General features: G+C 46.1%; 2 protein-coding genes across 2 annotated transcripts in view; both read left to right on the forward strand.

Annotated features, from left to right (window-relative positions):
- The window catches only part of LOC149360967 (scoloptoxin SSD14-like), a 67,956-nt gene extending 61,129 nt beyond the window's left edge, over positions 1 to 6,827 (forward strand). The window contains exons 7-8 of the mRNA XM_089567963.1: positions 349 to 636; positions 6,616 to 6,827. Coding sequence (XP_089424089.1) covers positions 349 to 636; positions 6,616 to 6,827 — 500 coding nt within the window. The remainder of the gene's footprint in view (positions 1 to 348; positions 637 to 6,615) is intronic.
- Positions 6,828 to 7,025: 198 nt separating this feature from the next.
- Positions 7,026 to 19,350, forward strand: LOC149360970 (scoloptoxin SSD20-like). Its single transcript, XM_089567964.1, has 4 exons — positions 7,026 to 7,051; positions 17,030 to 17,270; positions 18,019 to 18,135; positions 19,189 to 19,350. Exons 1-4 carry the CDS (start codon positions 7,026 to 7,028, stop codon positions 19,348 to 19,350), a joined length of 546 nt encoding a protein of 181 aa, XP_089424090.1.
- Positions 19,351 to 19,584: the final 234 nt, after the last annotated feature.

Genomic DNA, 19,584 nt, shown 5'->3' on the forward strand with positions numbered 1-19,584 from the left:
AAGGCGCTGTAGGCTGCAAGGAGATGCAGATTCATTAGCTTCCCTTTGATCTCGGGGTCATTTTTGGTAACGGAGCGAATTCCAACCGAAATGTACGGGCGCGACTTAGAGGCTACCGGGTGAGATTAGGACGTTCGCGGGTAACAAGGAGGCTGCAGCTGGCACTGGAAAAGATTAATTAGAGATCAATGAAAGAGGTTTTTCTCCTGCAGTAGATGGGTTAATGATGATGATTATGAGTTGTCAGGGTGAATAATTGCTTTGAATGCACGACGCAGCGAGCTACTACCACTGTGGAGCACACACAGCCGGGCCTTCCGCCTAACTATGCTCACTCTGTTCCCACAGGTGGAGTCCTGACCGTGAAAGATTTCGCATCGTTCAAGGCCACGGCCACTGCCCCGCTCTCAGTGGTGCTTTCGGGGGCTCTGAAGCTGTTCACCACTCCCGCACCGGCGTCTGGCGCCGTACTCGCCTTCGTAATGCTGGTGATGGACAGCTTCCGGCTGAAGGAGAGCCTTCCTGACAACGAGCTCAGTGCGCACATCCTGGTGGAAGCGCTGAAGTTTGGCTACGCCAGGCGCTTCAAGCTGGGAGATCCGGACATTCCCGATGTCAGAGAGGTCTGTACACACGGTGGGTGGGGGTGGAAAACGTTAAAGGCTTTTTACAGGAGAGACTGGGGACTGGTCTTAAAGGCCAGCCCCTTAAAAGTATAGGAGGGGTCCCTGGTCAGGGACCTCTGTGGCTTCCGCGGCAGCTCGGGCCCAAGTCATGAGATCCCGTTCGCTCTTTAAGGTAGAGCAGCCGAGCAGGGCAGCCTCCCAGCTCTCTCGGGTAGGTGAGGGGAAATGGGGTGTAAGCAGGGTTAAATGTTGGAGAGGGGGAATAACCGCAAACTTGACAGGACTGAAGAGCGAGAAGAGGACAGGACGAGCGGTAACTAGCAACTGAAGTTTATTGAAAAAAGAGATGTTGCAGCAAAGGTTGCATCTGCGCATAGCGTACGAGAACTGAGATAGTGACACGTGGCACACACAAGATAGATTAATGATATACATCGAAACGAACAAAAAACGAACAAACCTGTGACGGGCATTTCATTGTTTTTTGTTCGTTTTTTGTTCGTTTCGATGTATATCATTAACTATCTTGTGTCTTCCACGTGTCACTATCTCAGTTCTCGTACGCTATGCGCAGATGCAACCTTTGCTGCAACATGTCTTTTTTCAATAAACTTCAGTTGCTAGTTACCGCTCGTCCTGTTCTCTTCTCGCTCTTCAGTCCTGTCAAGTTTGCGGTTATTCCCCCTCTCCAACATGTCTGACCAACTGGCCCAAAGCTTCCCCTTGTTGAGGGTTAGATGGGTTAGAGTGGCGTGTCCACACCATGTGGCACTCCCTGTTAAAAGCTGGATTAAAACATTGCAGCACTACCGGGCACAGCACCGTGTTGGTATATAAGTAAAGGAGCCAGCGCTCCTCACTTTTGGTTAGCCCGTACGCACGACCGGCCCATTAGACAAGCCTCCTGTTTACGAATTTCACAATAAATGGCCGATCGCCTAGCCGTCCCCTTCCCTTTTCTTATGAGTGCGTGCAGTCTAAGACGCTCGTAAGCCAGGTACACCTGAGCTATATGACCCCGCAGGGCGTATCCTATCGTACACAGGGCGTATCGTATACAGGGGCTAGCCCTGTGTACAAAGATATTGTCATTGTTTAGCAGGTGTGCACGGGAATATGCTAGGCGCAGACAGGGAAGAATATTTATCCAACCTTGCACTGTGAAAAGGAGACTTAACAGGCGTGAGGATGTAGCGCTTTAGGTGCCGAAGTGTGTGAAAAGATTTCCATGATGGGCTGACAATATCTTTCGCGGCGAAGGTACCTTCACCACAAGTCGAAACTGAAGCTGGCATGCGGTGGCGCATGCCAGCTTCAGCATGTGAGGTAACGGAGGCGCAGGTGGCTGACGGCGTCCGTACAAACACGGCGTTTGATCACAAATACAAGCCGCCTAGGTTGTGCGTAAAACTGTACACAGCGAAGTGTAAAAACACTTCACCCATAGTACCTGATGAAAGTTTACTGCCCACAGTGGCGCACAAAATATTTTAGCGAATGAATCGCTTACTTAGGGCCGCTGCTTCTAAGTAGCGGGTGGAATGCGTGTGACGGCGGCACCACAATTTTAGATCTGACGGCTAGTTCTGCTTGTCTGCTCTCAAACTGGCACTATTGACGAATGGCGCGGGAAGCGAATGAGACATGGCGGGCCAAAAGGTTTAAGGGGGAGAGGACGGAATAGGAAGCATACTTTGCAGGGTTTGTTTAGATGCTAGTTGGTTCATGCATGCTTTAGACATCTCCGTGCCGCAGCAGTGGCTCAGTGGTTACGGCTCTCGGCAGCTGGCCCTGAAGACGCGGGTTCGATCCCGGCAGCGGCGGTCGAATTCCGATGGAGGCTATATTCTAGAGGCCCGTGTACTGTGCGATGTCACTGCATGTTAAAAAAACCCCAGGTGGTCGAAATTTCCGGAGCCCTTCACTGCTGAGCCCCTCATAGCCTGAGTCGCTTTGGGACGTTAAACACCCGTAACTAAACTTAGCTTTAGACCTCTTTGGGGAAATTCCAGGATCATGTCCAGTAACTTGCGAGCGTGGCTGAACGGGCTAGCGGGTGAATCGTGTCAGAGAAAAGCGGGAAAGAGTGGAACTTTTAATACGAGAACCAGAGAGAGGAGGAACGCGAGCGCAGGTTTATAATTCAAGGTTCATTAGCATTTGATCGCATTTTTTTGGCCCTACATACTTTGCTTCTCTTTTGATTCGTGTCACGTAGCGTACACTGGCTATCTCAGGTTATTTCAAGTTGCTTTTACACTTGCCCTTGCTCCGTGTATGTGAAGTCAACGGCTTTCCACTTTGGCGCCCTGCCCATTCTGTCTGTATGCTGGCTATTTTCACGAACTACAGGTGACGCCACGGTCGAGTCAAGATGGCAACCGTAAGAGGACTCTGTGATCAGCCTCGGCGCATTAACAGTTTTATTGATTACACGATTGAGTTATGAAAGTGAGCGCCTAGATTTAGCGAAACGCTTTCTTTAGTTGCTGTTTAGATTTAGCTAAACTCGTAAAGCGTAGAAGCGATGACAAACAGGGTGCCATTGACCTGTGTCTGCAAACGACTGCTGTGCAAGCGTTTTAAGCATGAAATGCTTTTAGCCCCCGTTGTCGGCAGTGTGGTGACGTCACGCCGAGACCGAGAGCCATCATCCGGGCACTGAAATCCACTCATCCGGGCATTGAAATCCACTCATCCGGGCATTGAAATCCACTCATCCGGGCATTGAAATCCACTCATCCGGGCATTGAAATCCACTCATCCGGGCATTGAAATCCACTCATCCGGGCACTGAATTCCAGTCATCCGGGCACTGAAACGAGAACATCCGGGCACCGTACGAGACTTAACGAGATTTAACGAGACTCTGTAAGCCCTCCTACGCGACCGGCATGCAAGCGCCGGTTGGTCTCCAAAGGAGTCACAAAAAATAACTGCTGCCAGTGCCTTCTCAATGTTTATCAAGATATCAGTCGCTGTGCGTTTGATAATGCACGGAATTATAATTTCCGATTTCTAATAACGCGTGCAAAAAGCACATAAATGCCACGATACACTTCGTTGTCATACGTGATCTCTTAGGGGCTTCGCGCATCGAAGCAAAGCCGCGCAGGCGCACAGGGGCCAGGGGGAGAAGCGCTGCGTTCAAAGGGCAAGGCATCGCGCCGAACAGGTGGTGGCGTTCCTCCCTTCCATTACGATGCGGTTCGGGTGTCCACCGAGATGGCAGAGAATTACTGCGCCATTTCCTTTCCTCAAAAAAACCTTGCGTTGAAATGGCAAGGCATCGCGCTGAACGGGTGGTGGCGTTCCTCCCTTCCTGTACGGTGCGGTTCGGGTGTCCACCGAGATGACATTAGGCCCGTAAACATTTCATGCTTACTCTACTCTCGGTTACGGGAGAGGCAGAGATTTTTTTTAGCTATGTCAAGACCGCCAGCGCTAATTTTCTATACGGTGGGAAGGTCAGAAAAATGCAAGCACGTTTCCGGTTTAATGTTGCATTGCTGCAGGTAAACAGGCCTTTGTGAAATCATTGCATAACTCTGAAGTCTCCCGAACGCTGTGGTATTTTCTCTAATATACGCCTCCTTCCAGACGATTGCGTCATCTACCGTGCTATCGGTAACGCCTAAAACCAAGCGGCTCTGCAGTTTGATCTTAACAGTGTTTCACAATGGTGCATAAATTCGATAATGACCCTAAACACCACTTAATATAAATTCGTGTCTTTCCTTCGCCATCACAGCCCTTTTCTCTTTCCTTACATTATTGCTACCACGCAGCTAGAGCTTGACCACACCTCTAAGCACCAAGGTGTAACCCTTTCTCACGCCCTATCTTGGGGCGCACACATTACCAATACCATCTGGGCATCTATAAAACCTTAGGCTTTTTTAAACGTCATCTACGAAACGCCTCATCACATGATAAACTATTCGCGTACGAGACACTAGTTAGGCCGAAACTTCAATAATTCACGCGCATTTGGAACCCGCATCAATCATATCGCATTGATCATTTTAAAATCGCGCTACTAGATTCATTCAATCCCTACACTAGTACGACGTCAGCGTTTCATCTTTAAATCAGAATCTGGAATGTCAACTCTCTCTAGTCGACTGCGCGTTGGCAGCCTGTCCTTGCATCACAAGTTCTTTTCTTCCCGTAATCAAGTACCATACATCACAGCAGCGTGCCGCGTATCCCACGGCACCAGCCATCAGTTTCATGTTGCGCGCCCACGAGCTCGAACCGCTACACATATATACTGCTTCAGTTTTCTTCCGAACCGCCGCAAACTGGAACGGCCTTCGCTAAGATATCGCTGCTACCACATTCCCATCTTCGTTTTTACAGCCTCTAAATGACCATTTTGTTCAATGAGTATTTGCCACGAGACGCTCTTCTTCGTAAAAAACCCACCCCTTATGTAATGCCCCCCACGGAGACTTAAGGCAATGAACTGAATTGAAGGCTAAAACGGTTTTCGACCACCGTATGCTAGGATTTCAATTCAGCTAGCTGAACCCCAGTAGCGTTGGCGTGTGTCCATCACTTCAGTCGAGCAAGCAACGTCCCTGTATCTACATTCATGAGAAGGCTTGTGGTGTGTTGCGAACGAATCATTACGCGCAAGTGCATTGTTAAGGGCAGCATGCTCGTGCCTTAGCTTTTATCTCTGTGCAGCTTTGTTTCAGCGCAAGCACCAGCCGCGAAAACCAGTACCTGTTGTAAAATCTCGATTCGTTTGCTCTGCAGAGGACCCTTTGAGCCCTCCGATGCGAGTCCGGCGTCCATACGTTCCAGCGTGAACTCGATACCGTTGAGTCGGAGCGCGCCCTTGACGCGCGACTGCGCGGGTAGTTGGACACAGGCTCGGTTGACAACTCCGGTGATATAACTCGACCTGCCTCGGCACTTTATTTTTTTTCTTTTCCGCTGGCTCATACTTTTTTCAATGCGCTCGTCTCTCGCCGCTTCAATCTCTTTGCTTTTAGGTTTTATTTTGCGGACCGTGGAACTAATATTTAGAATGAACAGAAACAAATGGAAAATATAAAACGTAGAGAGAGAAGAAATATATGCGGGCACTTTGATTGCAGATTTGTTTAAAAGCGTGTATAATTTTGCACGAATTACGGTGGCACCGCGGCAGCAATTACAACGACCACACACGGTTTTCACCCCAGTCGTTCCATTAAAACCAAAGCAAGTTCTATAGGCATCGAGTCTTTACCCTCAAGAAATAAGCCTTCGTCTCCCTGAAGATCCCGCGAACACACGACCATCGAAGTTGTGACTGGCCTGCCAATCCGCACTTTCTGCACCCGAGGCTGCCTTCTCCTGGGGCTGCTAGCGGTGGTTAAGCAACGGAATGATGCCTTCTGCCTTCTCAACCTGCTTCAAAACTCAGTTAATTTCCGTAAAGTGAGAGCATGTGAATAAACGTCCTGCGTCATCTGAGCGAGAAAAAAGCCAGCGGCGCCTAACAAAGTCGAGAAGCCGCTGCAAGAGTGGGGATTCTGGGCTAAACGTTCACTGACAGCTTCCTGGACTCCATGCTTAGGCGAGATCATGGAGTGATCGTCGTCAACGACGAAGTATTGATGAATTAGGTTATTCTGAAAAGGCATTTTTGAAATTGTTGCCTCATCTTGTAATAAAAATACTATCGCCGATGCCTTCGCGCAGCGCAGAAGATAGTTGCCTATTAAATTGGCAGTGGAAAGAAATTGCCGCCTAATGTCATGATAAACATTGGTTGCTGTGGTGTAATATGCCTGATAGTGTCATCCCACCAACCATTTGCGCAAATTTTAGTGCGCTAAAATGTTAAATTAAAAAAATATCATATCTTTTGGTTCATTACTGTATTACAGTAAAAGCATCAACGAAATTACAGAGGGTGAGTACAACTGGTATCACAGAACTGTCGCATCAGGTTTCATGATTGTCCCGTTCTCTCTCCTTTTTTTTCGCAAAGCGCAGTCGGTGAACAAGGCGCTGAACCAGCTGCTGCGTGCCAGCGTCTCCGAGTCTGTGGTTCGCAACTGGATCGGAGAAAGAGCGCATCCAGAGGCCGGCTACTACGGCTTGCAGCGGTCCTCTGCGGGCGACTACGGCTCGGGACAGGTGTGCGTAGTCGGACCCGACGGCGACGCCCTCTGCCTGGTCAGCAGCCTGAACATGCCGTGAGTGTCACCGATGTTCCCTGTCTTCTTGGCTAGCCTGCGTTCGCGAGCCCGTGTGAGAGAGCGGCTGTTGTCGTCAATATGCATTCGGATATGCACCTCCAACGTTGATTCATCACATCGGGTTTTTCAAACCGAGCTAGCGCCGCCAGCCCAAAACCTTATCGCCTTCTTTTCGCCACGTAATAACAGTGATCCGAGCATGTTCAACAGAACGCAGACACGCAAGTGAGCGTAGACCATTGAGCAGTGTTCTCAGTTGGCGGATATCAATAACATGCTCTATAGCTACAGCGCGGCGAACGGGATGTAGAAGCAAACGGGCAGGCACGCAGCATAGCACTGACTCACAACTGAAATCTTTATTGACTGACCAGCCGGAATGTGTATCCAAATGGTGGTCAGAAACAGACAACAATTAACACATGTCATGCGTGAATGCGTAAGAAACAAAAAAATATCGAAGTAAACCAGGCATGTTAAAAACATTCGCAATCAATGTAACATTCTTTTTTTCTGACAGCGCTAATAGATGTATTCGCACTTTTCAGCGTCTATAGGTGGCGCGGCGGCGTCGCCGTCATGGAGAACGGAGCGGTTATGGATGTGCCACGGAAGCGCGCGCGTATGCAGGAGCATGCAGCTCCTGGCCCTGTTGTGTTTGTCGACGCGATTCTGTACGCTCGCTAAAGAAACGCAGAGGCGCGTCGTAGGGGATGAGGCACCTTTTAATGCTAGCTATGTGATCCATTAACCGCTTAAAACCATACAACGCAAAAGAAGGCAGGGAACGAACTAAGAACTTCCGTGCGCCTTTTTCGGTCCTCGGTTGCCTTACTTAGCGCTGCAACTTTTTAACATGAAAGGCTAATTGGCTTCCATGTACCATAGCTTCAGGTATACAATCCAAGGGCTGCACATGTCTAAAAACCGAAATTTTGCGTTTTGCGCACTAACTATAGGCGCAGACAGTACAGTATCTTTCAATATCGCTGGATATGGCATGGAATTTCCTACACTTATTATATTACGAAGTTACACTTCCCCTGAGCGTGCATATATTTTTATGCGCCGATCGCACATGTTGCTGCTCTCGGCTGTATGTATCTGGTGGGAACATTCTAGTGAACAATTTTTTTTCAGAAGAAATTAAGTCCTGCTGACGGGTGTGGACTGGATATCGTAATTTACACTAATTAGCCACGTCTGGCACTAATTTACTGCTCTAACCTCGCCCTATCTACCACACTCGTGAACACGATAACGAGGAAAAACTATACAGAACGTTTTGTAACACATTACTATGCACAGAGGTCCGCTACGTCTAAATTCTTCATCAGCCTCACGGTCAAAACATCTTCAACTGCTAACACTCAAACCACACATCTGCAACCTCTCTAGCTGGCTTGTGCTTTTCTTTTTCATTCTTGACGCCATGTGGTGACAATGCTCGGTAATCTGTGGCGACGACACGGTGCCGCCTTTCAACCGTGGTCGCACAAGGTTCGGATCCTTAATTGAAGCCCTAACACTGTGGACCGAGGAGTGCCGTAAGCAGTCAACCAGTCAGCTACTGCGGCTAACTCCCAGGGATAACACCAGAAGAAATCTTTCTATACGTGCTCACTGTGCATGACCACTGAATTCGAATCAGTCACTTTTTTCCCGATCCACAGCTCCAAGCTCCTTATTGCTTTCAATTTCCTTTTGTACGTAGAGGAACTGTGCGGGCTCAGTTCATCTCACACTGCACGATTTATGCACTGGGGGACACTACACAAACGATTGCTTTCCACTTTTCGCGTAGGCGCATGCGTCGCAGTGCAAGCGTAGCTGCTTGCACTGCGAACGCTGATCACCGGTCGAAACCTTCGGAAAAAAACCGCGTGGGGGCATCACCGCTGCTAAAAAGTGCGAATTAGCACACTAAGCTTGAAAGCATTAGCGCCCTCTAAAAGCTTTCTCAGAAAAAGAAAAATGTTACCTTAATTGTCTCTCTGTTATATTTTGATACTTTTTGTTTCTTACGCATGACATAGGGTGCATCGTTTTTCATTTCTGGCCACCAGTGGGGCACATATTCCGGCTAGTCAGCCAATAAGGATTTCAGTTTTGAGTCAACGCTATGTTGTGTCTCTGCCTGTTCCTTTCTCGTTCGTCCTGTTCGTCGCGCTTTGGTTAGGGAATACCGTCACCAGCTCTCCCAATAGCTTATCTTATCACTATCACACATTTAGCATGTGGAGTGCTGAACTCTTCGATAATGGGTATCTTGTGCCACCAGCTCTTAGTCTCACATAATCCGACAGATACACTTTTGCACTATCACTTTTAATCAACTAATTGACATTAAGTGTGCGTAGTCTGCTCATACTGAGACACAAGTTATCTTCAAAAATGAGGTTCCCTGAAAAATTCATTCAGCGCAAAGCACCATTTCCTTCCCGAGGGCAGCTGTGGCGAGCCACCTAAATTTATCTCTGTCCCCAGGGTAGGAAACTGGCAGCTGTAGGTGTACCGCAGACTCCTCCATCCGCAGTATGCTCTCATTAGAAGTAGCAGGGAGATTCCACGATAAAAGAGGCCACATTCTGAAAAGAGCCCACACGCATATATTTGTAGGTTCCTTATTTCTCAAGCACACTAGATGGCACTGCCATCTAAGAACACTAAAACTCGGAAGAATTCCGTGACAATTAAGATATGAGGCCTACCTGGTTTCCGCGGCAGAAATGTCTAGCAAGACTTTGGTTTGAGCAAGTTTGCGAAGGAGACATAGCTAATAGAATGCAACGGCGCAAGGAAACAAGGACGCGAACGCACAACAGAGAGAACGCGTTCCAGCTGCCCACTGAGTTGATAGTTGGCGCCTGTCCAGTCTATTGTGTGTAATTGTGTGTCTATTGTGTCCTTGTTTTCTTGCGCCGTTGTATTCCATTAGCGAAGAAATCTCCTGTGCAGCTACTCTTGTCATGTATCCAGCTTTAACCCATGTTAGGGCTTAAGCATCTCTTGCACAATTGATGTGCTTAGAAAGCGTACGTAAAGGTCCAATGCAACCACATGGATTGCAGACCTGCCGTCTGCTTTCATAGCTGGAGTGAGCAAAAATTGACTGAAATGTGTTCATGCAAAACAGCTATGCTTCTTTCTTTGCTTCACTGCTTGTTTACCAGAAGCTTTCAGCGTTACTATGGGATGAAGAACATAGAGGAAAACTCGAGAACCCCTTATTCACTATTTATTTTACCCTTAGGACAAAGCGTTACGGTGGGAAGTGGGTAATGCATAATGACACTGACGATACAAAGCAAGAGCAAAGAACGGTAAATTACCGAAACAAACACAATAGAATAAGTTATCAACGCAGTAAATTGCAGATTAGCAACGGCAAGAACAGAGCAAAAAAAATTCAGGGGCACTTTGACTGTCTAAAGTGCGTAGAGGCGAAAGCGTTTTCCGAACCACTTTCGCTGCTTCTGTGACACTGGTGGCGTCACATATAATTGAGTAATAATTACCAAGTGCGACAAATCACTAATTAATGGTTAATTACTGATTAATGCCCGAATACTAATTAACTGCTAATTAATGACGCTTAAGCTTCGCATTTAGGAGTGGAACGCGACAGCGTGTTGTAGCGCTGCCAGGGAGTCCACGGAACGCCACCACCCGTTCGGCGCGATGCCGTGCCCTTTGAACACAACGCTTTTTGAGGAAAGGAAATGGTGCAGTAATTCTGTGTCATCTCGGTGGACACCTGAATCGCACCGCAGAGGAAGCGAGGAAGTGGGAGTGAAAGACAAAGATGGCCCGTAATGAAGAAAATGAAAAGTGTATTTGAGGAAAGGATTGGTTTTGGTTTTGTGGGGTTTAACGTCCCAAAGCGACTAAGGCTATGAGAGACGCCGTAGTGAAGGGCTCCGGAAATTTCGACCACCTGGGGTTCTTTAACGTGCACTGACATCGCACAGTACACGGGCCTCTAGAATTTCTCCTCCAAAGAAATTCTAGCCGCCATGGCCGGGATCGAACCCGCGTCTTTTGGGTCAGCAGCCGAGCACCATAGCCACTGAGCCACCGCGGCGGCATTTGAGGAAAGGAAATTACTCAGTTACTGTCTCACATATCTCGGTGGACACCCGTCAAAATTCAGGTGGGGGGGGGCGGCACTTTTTTTTACCTAAAGTGTGGCCACTGATGTGTGGTTAATATGTTAAGCTTCGCCTCTAAGAGTGGAACGCGACAGCATCTTGCAACGCTGCCAGGGAGTCCATAGAACGCCATTGCCCATTCGGTTCTACGCCTCGCTCATCGGTAAATTGGTTTTTGAGGAAAGGAAATGTATCTGTCTCTCATACCTCGGTGGACACCTAAACCTCTCCGGAAGGGAAGGGAGGAAGATGAGAGTGAGCGAAGACACCGTATTCACTAGACGCGCCTTTGTTCACGCCAAACCATCGAGCTGGCATAGCGGAGTGGTTAGCATGCTCGCCTCGCACGCCGAAGACCGGGGTTCGATTCCCGAGCTCGACCAATTTCCTACTCGTTTTTATTTATTTATATGGCCTGACTAGAACAGTTAATTAGGCCAATTGGGTAATTAAGCAACTAACTAAGCTCAGTCTCACTTACTTGGAGCATCACTATACGATCCCTTCAATTGGTAGCATGGTTACTAGGCAAAGTACAATTGGCCCGTTTGAAATTCGCGCACTTTGACGTCACCGCCGTTTTGACCAATTGAAAAGCGTGAAATTTTCTGTCGATAACTGCTGCTTACAACGATGAGGCATTAAAGGCTTTCGCCTTAATAATTCAGGGTCTGAAATTGTGGCAACTGAAGAAGGAAGGTGGTAGCAGTCATATGACGTACGAGGAATAAAAGCATCCAAGAAGGTTTTAGTTTTGCATGCAGAAGTGCTTACCTTACGTATGTGATCTGTGTGGCGTGAAATATATTAATAGGCACGAAGTACCTCGTAGCGAATGCACACATGATTAAACATTTCGAGAAAAAGACAGACGCGCAATTTTGCGTCGTGATGCAAGTGAAGTTATTTCTCAGGTAGTTTACATAGCAGTTACCGTAGACGTACGCTGAAAGTCATTGAGGATAAAGCGCGCTGATTTGTGTTGTACCATTTTGAGTAGGTCAATCAAACTCTTAACACCAGGGTTCTAGGCTGGTGAAGCATATTCTAGTTGCTAGCGTACGAGTGTGATGCATAGCAGAAACTTGATGTCACTTGGAACAGCGTGAAAGTTGCATCTCAGATATCCCAGGATGCGATTAGCTTTGTTAATAATATGCTGAATGTGTGTAAACCAGCTAAGGTTAGTCATATTATTAATTCCGAGGTACTTATATGCTGTAACTGGTTCAAGTAACACACCGTTGAAAGTATATAGGGGAAAATCAATGCTAACACGAGAAATGCGAGGAAGCTTGCACTTTTTAGCATTGAACGTCATATGGCAAGTTTTACACTTTGATGAGATGAAGTTAAATTTGCAACTCACGGTGTTGCATTATGATACACAGCATAAAAAGGCAAATAATTTTAACATCTTCCTTCATATCTAATTGCATTGCTATCATACTTGAAGTAACGCCCTTCTCCAACATATTTATCAACGCAAGACCGAAGTAAAGCTGCCAGAAATGCAGGAGATCCGAGAAAAGATAAATTTGTGCAGAAGCTAGCCCTAACTACACAGAGCCTAAAATTCATGGCAGTAATGCTGAATTTAGAGATGATAGAGTATTTGTGAATTTTGCACTTGGGCTCCTGTGTTCACCTGCGCGTTCGCACATAGTGTTGTGGTCCTTAGATACTGAGATATAAAAATTAACTCAAATCATCTGCTATGTAATTAATTTTTTCTTAATGAACCTCCCAGTTTTTTACGTCTTTACGATCAAGTAACCAATAATTATGAAGTCCTGCAAATTCATAGCTTTGATCTGAGGTTTTCAATGCAATAGAATTAATGGTTTAAGGTCATACTGAATTGTGTGCTTTTCATTAAAATTCGTTATTTCCCGTAAAAGAACACAGTAATCAGGAAAAAGGTGTAGAGAAGAAGAAAAATTACTGATTAAATCGTTTATAAATATTAAAAAATGTCTAAATGTTCATTCAGAGGGGACCACGGGCTGTGGTGAAGCAGTATTGCAGCTTTTATGCACGGCCCTCTCTATCATTTCTGGTGGATTTTTGGATTGTAAAACTTTTATTTCCAACAGTTTGAGAGGCTTTAGGCCCCTCGCCTAAACAACGACCAGAATGTCTTGGCTCGTGGCGGCTTCTTCGGCCAGTTGGACGACGTTTGTATGAGTCTTCGGATCGGAGCTGAATAGGAGAGCCTCCCATTGGTCAAGCGATTTTATTTTGTTTCCCTCCAGGGGAGGCAAGAGGGCATTCAAAGGAATATGATTAAGATCCGCTTTTTGTCGTTACATAGCTTGCAGGGATTTGATTATTGTCCCGGATGACTACACATAAGACTACACATAACCGGATTCGGAAATCTATGATTTTGGAGATGGCGCCAAGATGTGACCTGACTCGTTGTCAGTGATTTATCTGCCGGGGAGCACTTAGTTCTATAGAGTCTGTAATGTTGTGTGATCTCTCTGAAACAAACAAGACGATGGAAAAATAAAGATTCTTATTATTAACATTAAATAGCAGGGGCCTAAAGACCAGCCTTGGGGAACGCCGGAAAGCACTAAGTGAACGCTGAAGTTAGCGTTGTTGAATGCAATAGATTACTCACGATGAATAAGGAAAGCTTCAAGCGATTTTAGAATGTTAGTGGCTAATCCTACCATGCGCAGTTTTGGTAACAAAGGATGATGGAAAACCTTATCAAATGCTTTCGCGAAATATAGAAAAATGCAATCGCCATCGAGCGACGGTCTAAAATTGCGTGAAGTTTGTGAGCGAATTGGTTAACTGTGCATCTCATGAATAACACTTCCTAAAACATTGCTAAGAGGGATGAAAAAACGACTTAGATTCAAGGCGAGTGTTTATTACCAGATTTATTCGCAGGAACCTCATTATCTATCTTCCAATCGGCCGGTAGTACATCGTTGCCCAATTGCTGCTGAAATATCTTAGTTAAGGTTGTCTTAAGCAAGGTTCTTAAGCAAGGTTGTCGAAAAGTTACTAGAAATACAAATACATTCCTATTACGCCATATTTAACATCTTATCTCCTTTTCAATTCGGTTTTAGACGTGGTCATTCAACGGAAAGTGCCCTATTATATTTTTCTGACTGGATCAAAACACAACTTGACAGTGGTATGATAGCCGGCGCTGTCTTCATAGACTATACCAAAGCCTTCGATAATATTAATCATTTCATTCTTTTTTCTAAACTCGAAAGCTATGGTATTACAGGCCCGGTGTTGACCCTGATCAAAAGTTATATATCCGACAGGTACCATAGCGTATGCATTGAAGGTATATTGTCATCTCATACACTAATTAATAAAGGAGTGCCCCAAGGTTCAATTCTAGGTCCCCTACTTTTTCTAACCTATATTAATGACCTTCAGGCTTACTTAAATACAACCCAATGCCTCTTGTACGCTGACGACACAACCATCATGGCAACTGGTAACACTTCTTCTGAATTAACCACAAATCTTGACTCGTTGCTGCTATCCTTAGAGAACTAGTCACGCGAACTGTATTGAAATTAATCCGTCTAAAACCAGTTTTGTGGTATTTCACGCCCCTCAAAGAAAAATTACTCCACATTTATCAATATCTATCAATAATGTTTCCATACCGCAAACACATTCTGCTATATTTCTAGGTGTGATTGTTGACTTGAACCTAAAGTTTAATCATCATGTTGCCTGCGTTGTTAACAAAATTCGTTTCGGAATAAGGGCTCTTATCAGAACAAGGCCGTTCTTTAGCTTACAAACGTTGCTTTCAATCTATTACGCATTCATATACTCCCATATTAATTACTGTATCACTTCATGGTGTAGCACATACAGAATTTATCTTTCTATACTCATTTCTATGCAAAAACAAGCACTTAGAATCATCACTTTCTCTTTTACCCAGCCGTCTGCACCTTTGTTCCATTCATTACATGTCCTGCCCCTTGAACATCTACACAAATTTCAGGTCCTGGTTTTTCTTTTCAAAGTCATCAATAAGTATATATGTGCCTGAATAAGTAATTCTGTCCCTGAAAATATAATTACTAATAACAACGTCACGCGTTTCGCTTTGTCGAACAATTCATTGTTGCCAAAAGTACGGAATAATTATGGAAAGCAAACTATATCGTTCTTTGCCATCTCCACTTGGAATAATTTGCTCCCTTCACTGAAATCCCCAATGTCCTTGTACAAATTCAAAAAAATGTTAAAACACCACTTGTTTGAATCCTTAGATGTTTAATGACGTTGTTGTGTTTGCAATCACTATGTAACATTCATTTGCTGTACACTTCTTTCCTTTTTGTCTCTTTATTTGCCTTCCTTTTTTCCTTTTTACCTCGGATTGTTGTGCATGCGCCGGTTTATGTATTCTGTTCATGTAGCCATAGGAGGCCCTATTTGCAGTCTCGACTTTTGGGCCTCCTGACGTATATACCCCATAACCATGTACTGTAAATATGAAATAAACGATTTGATTTGAAGAATTTGAAAAAAAAAGTTAAGGGATGAAAATATTTTACTACTTTTTAGGAATTATGCAGTAATCCAGTCAACACCAAAAGTGGAGGATGCCTTAAGGTTGTTAAGATGCATTGGAAGGTAGCTGTTATGAGCCAGTTCTGGCATTGCACAACCACTATCAGATACAGGTTTGTCTTTTAAATTTGTTAGTACTATCCAAGACCTTTCAGGGGGGCTAATGGCGCTCAAAACTTTTCTCGAGTTATTTAGCAACCTACCCGGTAGTGTTTTATTCAAGTTATTTGTTTCACCGTTCTTGGTCGCGGAAATGTAAGTGGCAGCTGCAGAGCTGTAACGAGACCAGTGATGTTTAGCGTGTGATTATTTAGTTGATCGAAAGAAAAGTTTGAGATGTACATTATACCATGGAGCACGCACATGATAAGATATTACATGAGTGGGCATGAAGAGGCTGATGATATCTAAAATTTTGTTCTTGAATAAGATCCAGTTTGAGTTCGCCGATCGTGAGTCGAATTCGTCTAAAGTTTCCAGGAAAGAACCTAGTCCATTTTTAATTTCGTTGCAATCAGCGCGACGGTGTACGAGTATTGTTTTAGTGTGACTGCGATATTTTTGTATGGGAATGCTGGGAATACACTTATGGGCAATAACTAGATGTTTAAGAAGAACTTCTTGTTGGGCGAGTTGGTGCATACTGTTGTAGGTACGAGTTGTGCCCAAGGATCAGCGCGGAAGGCGCTCAACGAAGAGCATGCGAGATAAAGCATGCGGCACAATTTGTGAAATGCGCCACGGGCGTTGTGTATCTCATTCCGCTCAAGTGTGGTCGCGTGTATGTGGGGCAGACAGGACGCTGCGTGAATGAACGCGCAGGGGAGCATCAGCGTTCAATTAGGAACAAAGAAGGAGCTAATTTGCCTGCTCATTGCATTGCATGCAACGGTTGTGAGCCACTGCTAAAAGTATCAGAATTCTGGGCAAGAGCAAGGACAAAGTTTCCCGTGAACTTCTAGAGGCATATCATATCAAGGCAAGAGGTGATAACTGTGTGAGTGACACATCCGTTTCACTGTACAACGCGGAAAGGAATTTTTTGGAGCGTTTCTGATGGTTTGTCGCGCAGGGTTTGATTTGCCTCCTTATCCTCTCCTTCCCCTCTTTGTAGGCACGTGTGCACACTGCCTATAAAGCGGCACTGAATCTAATAAACACCAGTTGATAGTTTGCGCTCTTTCAGTCTCTCTCGTGTGTTTTCGTGTGTGTGTCTTTTGTGCGCAATTCGTACCTACAACTAGATGTTTCTAAGAACGCTCGGAACGTGTAGATCGAGTTCCCGCGGCAAAAAGATGAGTCCAGATTCCTCTTCAGTGCACCATTAAGAAATTTTTAACGAAGTAAGGGGGCTGGCGCGACGCACCTTTATAAAAGAATGCCTAAGCAGCTCCCTGTCCTGTGATCTGCTTGGCTGTGCTGGAGGTGGTAGTCGAGCCTTTGTTTCAAAGACCGCACTTGGGTGAACACGCAGATTCGGAGCCCGGCTCCGATCGGAGGCAACGGGAGTGTGGTGCAACAACCACATGAATGCGTTTTCGACGCCGAGCAGGGAGAGCGACCGCACCGTGCCGCCTTCGGAGAACAACTTCATCCGCGCCGGATTCCGGCCCGCCTCGTCCTTCGCTCCCGCCATAGTGGCTGACGCCGCAGGGGACGTTGTGCTCGCCGCCTGTGCGACCGGCGGACAGCTGATCGTCTCCGCCTTGGCCCAGGTACGGCGTCGAACCATCGGACATCTACACAGGGGGCGAGCTTTACTGACGGTGTCCGCGTCTGTAGTACAGGCCAAAAGTAAGCTAGTCTTCTTGCTAAGACTCATGAAGGAAACGTAACTGTCTAATTAGAGTTCAGTGACTGAAAAAGCTGTCTCGTCGCTGTCCTCTGGCTCGTCGCTGTAATGGATCAGGGCAGAATGGTGGGCCTGTTGGTATGGCATGTCAAAGGAGAATAAGCAGCCAAAAAAGATGCGCACACAAGGAGAGAACAAGACCACAGGATCTTTGAGGCCTTTCAAATTGCCAAACATGGTGACGCTTGCGTCAGTTCACCATCGACAGCGCTGACAAAAGAATTTGATTATTCGAATGACCATGTTTGAGTGTCCGCATTGCCTTGGCGCGGTCTGTGCCTAATGAGGAATTCAGTTGTTAGTCCAGCCTCTGTCCTGTGCTGTTCTCTCCTTGTGTGTGCGTCTATTTTGGCTGGTTTTTCTCCTTTGTCGCTGTAGTGTGTTAAAATCGAGTACTTTTTTATCAGTTCTTTACGATGGAAGCGCCGTGAGAACTCATTATGAGGCATTTTTGAGACGGTGGTCGATTTTCCCCGTCTGTCCCACAGAAAGTCCTCTCTGCAGCTGTCGCTTCGATGGTTGAGTTCATGAAAGCAGTTGGGAAACACATTTCACGACGGAGCCAGGTAAATACGCATGCCGAGAACATTCTCGCCTCCCCTGCTTCGCAGGTCATAGTTCGAAGCCTGTGGATGCGCCACACCATGAAACAGGCCATCGACGCGGGCCGCCTGCACAACCAGCTCTACCCCGATAACGTCGTGTGGCACGAGAATAACACTGACAAGGTTGGGAATTTCGTATTTCATCCAGTATTTCATCGTATTTCATTTCAACTTTCCATTCAATCATTATTAATAGTTACGAAAAGGAAAATAATAACAGCGTGAAGTGAATTTTACAGGTCAAGAGACGCAACTTGCCAGTGTTTCTCAAGGGAAACGTACACTAACAGAGAAAAAAATGCAAGTTGCCGATGCACGGGAAAAAATATTTTTGCGTTGCTTCACTTCCAGACGATGGAGCATGCATATCCCCTTGGGCTTGTACGCTTCTCACTGGTGTTCTTTGCCTCATAACCCCCCCCCCCCACACACACACACACACACACGCACACGCACACATCCCCTAAAACCCGCATCCTGCAAACTTTTGTCTATACCTGTGCGTATTTGTATCTTACCTATGTTCACGTAACGGGCAGAAAAAAGGTGAATAACGAAGAGGGTGTCAGTGATATTGGTGTCAACACAGCGAGCTATGGAAGGGAAAACGATAGGTGCAACGTTAACAGACAGGATGGGAACAGGGTACGTCAGAGACAAGAGCGAGCTAAGCTTAAATCTAGAAGGGGAAATGGGCATAATTGGAAGCAGGAGAGGCTTTTTGCATCGAATAAAAGTAGTAAATATAAGTAAGATATAATAAAGACATATACAGTAGTAAAGAAAGATATCCCAAAGTGCGGCGTCATATTTTCCAAAGATCGCCCTAGAAATGATGCAACATGCTAAAATAATTTGTTTCCTCGGCATGACATTACGTTCTTCTCACTTTCAAGAGGACGTGATCTTCCCACTGTGATACGCTGTTCTCTGTTTGGAATCAGGAGAGGCCTTTTGCATCGAATAAAAGTAGTAAATATAAGTAAGATAAAATGAAGACATATACAGTAGTAAAGAAATATATTCCAAAGCGCGGCGTCATATTTTACAAAGATCGCCCTAGAAATGATGCAACATGCTAAAATAACTTGTTTCCTCGGCATGACATTACGTTCTTCTCACTTTCAACAGGACGTGATCTTCCCACTGTGATACGCTCTTCTCTGTTCGAAACAGGATGTGCTGGCCGGTCTCGTGTGGCGCGGCCACAAGCTGGCGCTGTCTGCGTGGCCAGGAACTGTGGTGGGCATCAAGCGGCGAAGCGAAGGCGTCTTCGAGGCCTGCCACGACTACCGCGGCGGGGCCATCGCGTCGTCATCCGGCGGCCGGCCGGGCTAACAGGACGCGTGTGCCACACCCTTCTGCGCTGCGCAGTGCTCTCACAGATCGCTGCGTCAGTGGCTGTGACGTTCTCTCCGGATATTAGTTGGCGATGGACGCGCAGAACAGCTTCCCACTAATAATATTTTATCTCGATGCGCCGATAACAAAACCTATCTCTACTGTGAAACTTGTGACCGTACGATCTCTACGCAGGAAGCTTCATGGATATACTGAATGTGACGGGATTTC

The sequence above is a fragment of the Amblyomma mixtum genome, chromosome 2 (assembly GCF_055824585.1).
Source record: "Amblyomma mixtum isolate Tamu chromosome 2, ASM5582458v1, whole genome shotgun sequence".
In the NCBI taxonomy this organism is placed as follows: domain Eukaryota; kingdom Metazoa; phylum Arthropoda; class Arachnida; order Ixodida; family Ixodidae; genus Amblyomma; species Amblyomma mixtum.